General features: G+C 45.3%; 1 protein-coding gene across 1 annotated transcript; it reads right to left on the bottom strand.

Annotated features, from left to right (window-relative positions):
- RPS8 (ribosomal protein S8) lies at positions 1-2,775 on the bottom strand. Its single transcript, XM_081145251.1, has 6 exons — positions 2,668-2,775; positions 2,140-2,246; positions 1,545-1,644; positions 972-1,147; positions 603-732; positions 1-159 (listed from the first exon to the last, which is right to left on the bottom strand). The coding sequence occupies exons 1-6, from the start codon at positions 2,669-2,671 to the stop codon at positions 50-52; spliced, it is 627 nt and encodes a 208-aa protein (XP_081001377.1). The 5' UTR covers positions 2,672-2,775; the 3' UTR covers positions 1-49.
- Positions 2,776-6,882: the final 4,107 nt, after the last annotated feature.

The raw sequence follows: 6,882 nt of genomic DNA, 5'->3' as shown, positions 1-6,882 counted from the left end.
CCAGATTAAACACCTTTATTACATGAGCTAGGACAGGAAGAAAGAGGATTTATTTGCCTTTCCGGGCCTTGATTTTCCTCAGATAGAACTCCAGCTCCTTGCCCTCGAGCACATAGCCGTCTGCTCGGCCACACTGGCCTGGTCTTGAAGCGATGCATGCTGTAAGAGAGTATGTGGTCCTTAGCAAAATAATCATGTGGCCCTACCCATACTTATGTGCCCTCACACACATTGGTTTAGGTATTCTGGGGGGCAGGCATGAAACCTGCTGTCTCCTCAGATATACTTTATCGTCACTTAAAATCAGTAGCAGAACTGGACAAAGTTTTCATCACTGAGACAGCCCCCAACTTCTCAAAATACTGCTCCTGAAACTGAGAGGCAGAGGCCAAGTTCAGACCTATGGGCTCCTGCCTACCATTTCCTACTTTAGCTTCACACTAATAGGTTGACCAAACATTGACTTGTATGCTGTTATTAAACTGTCCTGGTGAACCCTCTAGTCCACATGGCTGGCAGTCAAAAGGAGTGAAGCAAGGGTAAAATGCAGAGAGCACACCACAGCTTATGACTCCCCGACCCCAACGCAACAGCCATCTTACCAAGCAGCTTGCCCTGCTGGAACTGCTCCTCTAGAAGACTGCTGATTTTGGCATTCTTTTTCCTTTCATCATATTTCTTCTGAATTTTCTTTGATCGTTTTTTGTTTAAAATCTCTTCCTCCTCAGGAGTCTGAATAAAGGAGACAGAGATGGGTTAGCTGGGGGTCCCAAAGTCCTAGCTCGGGGGAAGGAATGTAACCATAGCCTTGAACCCCACACCCCTCAACTTCTGCTGCCTTCCTCAGCACTGAAGGTTTTCTTCTCTCTCCATTCAGTAGCAGAACTGGACAGAATTTTCATCACAAGGCGGCTAGGATCAGGTTGGCCTCCCCCCACCCCTACAGGGAGGTTGGCTCCCTAAAAACTCACCAGCTTGGCCCCCTTCTTGCGGCCCAGGGGCAGTGCATAGTGGGACTCGTACCACTGTCGGTATGGTGTGCTGTCAATGAGCACAATGCAGTTCTTTACTAGGGTCTTAGTGCGGACCAGTTCGTTGTTGGATGCGTTGTAGACAACATCAATAATCCTCGTTTTGCGCGTACAACCTGCTTGCAAGAGAAATTCAGAATCAAGCCATGTAAACTAGAGGCCAGCTGGCCTTTCCTTCCCACCTCCACCTTAATAGGGCCTAAGGAGAAGCAAGGGAACTCTAACCCTTTACCTAGCCATAGGGCACCAGCTCATCTTCCACAAGCCCATCTTCCCAGAAGTGGCTGACACCACACATACATAGTCTCTAGATTCAGCCCCCTCCCTGAGCCTATAGGAATTAAGAGAGAAGAGGACAGGCTGGAGAGACCGCTCTGGTTACCACAACCTCAGGGTCAAGAAGAAACTTCAGTATCTGGGTGGAGGCCATGGGCTTCCTGCTAAAAGCACTTACTGAAGCTTAGAAGGGTTTAGGTGCTGAGTTCCCACCCACTCCTGGAGGGCCTCACTCACACTCTGAGCCCCAGGAGAAGTTGCCCACATCCAACCTCAAGGCTCGGTACTTCTTGTTGCCTCCCCGCACTCGAACTGTGTGTATGCGGCGGGGTCCAATCTACAACACACAAGGAGATAGGAACTAGATTACAAGGAAAGGAAGACAAGGGGAAGGGAGCCTGGGCTGGATGGAGGAAACAGTCAGTGTAACTATGACAAGTCCTAGCATTGGCAAGTGGTACAGAGGTGGCCAAGACAGCCACACCACACCTAAGGGTATTTTTTTCATCACTCTAGTTACCTCCAAAATAAAAAATAAAATAAAAAATTGGAACGATACCGAGATGATTAGCATGGGCACACGCAAATTCGTGGAAACAAAAAAAACTCCAGATTTCTAACCAGCATGTGCGGAGCCCACTCCCTCCAGGCGTTTTTCAATCCTAATATACAGCATGTTTCCGTGCATCTCTTTAGTATTTACCCAACAGGTTAAAGTGAAGAGGCCATTCACACCTGAAACATCTCGGACCCCCCCACCCCCCAAGATTCAACAGCCACGGACAGAGGCCGGACCACAGAGCCCAGCAGGAGGCAAGGCCTCCGCACGCACCTTAGTGTTGGCAGCAGGGCGTCCCAGCTCATATTTTCGCTTCTTGTGGTAGGGCTTTCTCTTGCCCCCGGTTTTGCGGCGCTTGTGCCAGTTGTCCCGAGAGATGCCTGTATGCGGGGGAGGGGGCGAGGAAGCTTGAACCACTGGACCCAGGGCCGAGCCTTGCCGCTCCAGACCCCGAGCAGGGGGGGCCGCACGCTCAGTTCTCCAAGGTTGGCTTCCCCACTGAGCACTCAGGAGTTTTTACAGCAGTCCTAAGGTGTCATCATACGCGTGCTGCCCAGCCCGCAGTCCTTCCCGCGGCAGCCATGTTGGTGCCGCTTGCAGCCCCGGCTCGCGCTCCGGCACCGGCTCGCGCTCTGGCACCAGCCCCAGAGTCGGCTCGGTGGCCCAACCCCAAACATCACCCTCCTCATGGCTGTTCGTTGCCGAGGGTCAAGGCGCCCACCCTCCTAACTTAGCTGCTAGACAGGATGGCGCCGGATTGAACAGCTCTTCAACCCCAATAGCCACACAAGCAACACTTACCCATAGCTCGGCGCCGGCTGGAAAGAGAAAACGCAAGGAATCACGGTCCGGTTTGTAAAACGCAGTCCCGCCCTGTACGTTGTAAGTGGCAGGCAGTTACGACGGTTTTGCGACGCGTCGTAGAGGCCTGCAGTTACGGCGTGTCTGCAACCGCGCGGGAGCCCGCCGGCGTGAAAGTGAGTTCTGAGCTCCGAAGCCCTGGGGAGGGCTTGAGGTGGCGAGTGTCGCTGCGCCAAGAGCTGTGCAAGCTTTGGTGGAGGTTGAAGGCTCTGTTTGGGACACGACCGAGGGGGAATAGCCTGGCTTTGTTTACTTTTTGAAAAGACTCCTTTTAGAAGCTTTTCCAGTGGTCCAGGATGAGAGACGTGGGTGCGTTCGAAAAGGGTGAAAGGCAGTAGAGATGGAAAGGAAGGGTGGGCTTGGGTTTGTTTTGAAGGGTTTGGTGAGATTGGATGTGGGGGTGTAGGGAGAGGAAGATGTGTTAGGAATTTTCAATAACTCACTTGATCAGATGGGTGAATATTGATGCCATTTTTATTGAAGTAGAGTAGGCTAAGGTAGGAGCTTGGTGACTCGTGTTAAGTGGCAATGACTGTTGAGGCCCGAGACAGGCCACTCCAAAGTAACATATGGCATAGTGATTACTTTAATTAGTTACTTGAGAAGCAGAAAGGCACCCCGACTCTCCCTTGTCTCCTTGAATGCGGGAAATAAATATCCCGTGTGAAAGGTGTCCTCCCTGCCCCTTACTGACAGAGTTAAAGCGCTCAGAGCTGAGCAGTGTATATAAACAAACATTGGCTTTTACTAATTTACTACCCAAACCCAAACTTTGCTTAGATTACTTTCTCCTGAGCACTAGCTTTCTTTGTCCTGTCAGTTTCTCACAAATTTGTTTCTTTAAAAAAAATAAAATAAAATAAAAGATGCCTGGTTTGATCATTTATTGGAGCCTCATTTTATTATCTGAACATCATATTGTGATTCTTCCATGTGCACATGTAAATTTTTCTTCTGTTAATCTAGTCTTATGTCAATTTTATTATTTTGTTACTATTCCCGCCATAAGAACTAAAGAGGGTGAAAGGGGAATTCTCCCTCTCCCTGACAACAGGCTGCTGAATGTTCATGTCTGGTCATCCTTATTGAAGAGATCTGGACAGAAGATGTTCTTTTGGGAATCATTGGTATATAAATGGTAATTAATGCTATCAGAATGAATGTAATCTAGGGAGACAGCATAAGGCAAATTTATCTTGTAAAGGGTAAGTAAATAGGTTTTGTGGGCTATAGGGTCTGTGTCACAGCTATTCAGCCATAGACAAGGGTAAACAAGTGGATATGGCTATGTTCCAGTAAAACTTTATGCTGGGATTCATTTGTCATGAAATATTATGCTTTTGAATTTTTTTCTAACACAAAAGCCACTCAGCTCATGGGCCTCATTAGTTCCAGTAGTTCACCAACCTCTGGCATAAAGAAATACAAGAAGAAGGCCTAGGCCCAAGGCTTGAGGAATGGCAACATTTAAGGCCAGGTAGAGAAGAGGCTTGCAAGGGAGCCAGAAGGAGCAATTAGAGTGACAGAACAGGGTGAGGGTCATGTCATGGTCTCACGCTACTGTAATGTCTAGTGAAAAGGAAGACTAGAAAGTGGTTATTAGATTATTGAGTGGCATTGGCAAGAGCAGTTTCTGTGCAATGGAGTGGACAAAAACGATTAGTTTTTTCAAAAACTTGAAAAAAGGGGAAGTTTTAAAAATACATTTTAAAATACATTTAAAAATAGATAATTCTTTTGAGAAGTTTGAAGGGGAAGAAAAAATTAGGATGGTGGCTGAAGAGGAACACAGCAGAGGGGAGGTTTTTTTGTGTTTATTTTTATTGATTTCAGAGAGGAAGGGAGAGGGAGAGAAACATCAATGGTGAGAGTCATTGATTGGCTGCCTCCTGCACGCCCCCTGCTGGGGATGAGCCCACAACCCAGGCATGTGCCCTGATGGGGAATCGAACCTCTATCTCCTGGATCACAGGTTGATGCTCAACCACTGAGCCACACCAGCCGGGCGACAATAGTCTTTTTGACAAATGGTACTAGAAAATCTGGATATCCACATGCAAAAGAATGAATTCAGACCCTTGCCACATATCACCTACAAAAATTAAAATAGACCACCTAAATATAAAATTCTCAGAAAAAAACATAAATCTTCACAGCCTTGGATTTGGCAATGGATTCTTAGATATGACACTAAAAACATAAGCAACAATAGAAAAAGGTAAGTTGAGGATGGACCTGGTAGTCGGCCAGCCAGCAGCACGGAGGTGCCCTGGGGGGTCATCAATGTCCAACCCCGCTGGTACTTTTTTCCCCCAGCAGCCCCAGGAGGCGGTGGAGGTGAGAGTTGAGCCCATTGCTAAGCAACAAACTTCACAGACAGGGATCCCCCCCCTCCCCCGTGTTTCATTTCATGTGTTTTCCCAGTCTTTAATTTGATGAATGCCATCATGGGAAGTGGCATCCTTGGCTTAGTTTATGTTATGGCTCATACTGGTATCCTTGGATTTAGTTTTTTGCTGCTGATGGTTGCTCTTCTGGCTTCTTAGTTCACCTCCGGCTTAGTATGTGTATCCAGACATCTTACTTGGCCTATGAACTAACTTCTTCATGGTTCTTCCTACACCCTGATGCACCTGTCTTCTGTTGATTGAATTCCTCCAGTCATTGTAAAATTCTCTGCGGAGGTAGGCTTTTAAGAACAACACATATGTACTAGAGAATAACATGTAGCCAAAGTTTCTCCCCAGTTTACTGAACTACCATAAAGGAGTATTGTGCTTAGATAGAATTCATTGGTCAGAGGGAACGTTATGACAAGTCTTTATAAAATAACTTCTTTATTTGCCTGGAGGTAAAAGGTGGAGAGAAATTTTTTTATCTTTATAAAAGTAAAGGACTCCATATGAAATTCTATTTTAGATTTTATATAAGGTTTGGAGTCTATCAGGACTTTTCTTGGGAGCTGAAGTAGTATATAAGGTACTTTAATCTCTCTAGCCTTAGTTTGTCATCTGTAAAATGGTAATGATAATACCTTCCTCTTCGGATTGTTGTGAGAATGAAATAAAATGTATATTTAAAAAAGAAAAAAGGTAAGTTGAACATCAAAATTAAGCCTTTGTGCTTCAAAGGACAGGATCAAGAAAGTGAAAGATGCCCTGGCTGGTGTGGCTCAGTTGGTTGGGCATTGTCCCGTGCACCAGGAGGTTGCCAGCTCGATCCTTGGGGGAGGGGTGTGTGCAGAAGGCAGCCGATCAGTTGCACTCAATCAATGTTTCTCTCCCTCCCTCTCTAAAAATCAGTAAAAATCTAAAAATAAAAAATAACTGAAAATACTTAAAAAAAAATTTTTTTTAAGTGAAAGACAGCCCGACCGGGCGTGGCTCAACGGTTGAGCGTCGACCTAGGATCCAGGCGATCAGGGTTCGATTCCCGGTCAGGGTACATGCCCGGGTTGTGGGCTCGATCAATGTCTCTCTCATCATTGATGTTTCTCTCTCTCTCTCCCTCTCCTTTCCTCTCTCTGAAATCAATAAAGATATATTTAAAAAAATAATAATAAAATAAAATAAAGTGAAAGACAACTCACAGAATGAGGGAAAATATTTGCAAATCATATATTTGATAAGGTCCAGTATCCACAGTATCCAGAATATATATAGCTCTTAAAAGTCCACAATAAAGACAATCCAATTTAAAAATGAGCAAAGGACTTGGATATATACCCAAGAGAATTGAAAACATATGCCTAAAAATTTGTACATGAATGTTCATAGCCTGGTTTATTCATGCCAAAAAGTGGAAATAACCCAAAATGTTCATTAACTGATAAACAAAAGGTGGTATAGCCATACAATGGAATATTATTTGGCCACAAAAAGGAATGAAGTACTGAATTACCCTTTAAAACATATGCCAGACACAAAAGACAACACACTGTATGATTGCATTTATATGAAATATCCAGACTAGGCAACTCCATAAAGATTAGTGGTTTCCTAGGGCTGGGGGAGAAGTGAATTGAGGGTGAATGCTAATGGGTATGGGGTTTCTTTTGAGGTGATGAAAACATTCTGGAATTAGTGGTGATGGTTGCCCAAATAAATGAGTATGCTAAAAACCATTGAATTGCACACTTTAAAAGAGTGAATTTTA

The sequence above is a fragment of the Miniopterus schreibersii genome (genome assembly GCF_964146895.1).
Source record: "Miniopterus schreibersii genome assembly, chromosome: 8".
Taxonomy (NCBI): domain Eukaryota; kingdom Metazoa; phylum Chordata; class Mammalia; order Chiroptera; family Miniopteridae; genus Miniopterus; species Miniopterus schreibersii.
This window is presented reverse-complemented; position numbering and strand designations above follow the sequence as displayed.

Coding starts and splice junctions, on each gene's coding strand:
- RPS8 (XM_081145251.1), bottom strand. Junction 733..971: donor GCAAGAAGGGGGCCAAGCTG/GTGAGTTTTTAG, acceptor TCCTTTATTCAG/ACTCCTGAGGAGGAAGAGAT. Junction 160..602: donor CCAGCAGGGCAAGCTGCTTG/GTAAGATGGCTG, acceptor ACTCTCTTACAG/CATGCATCGCTTCAAGACCA.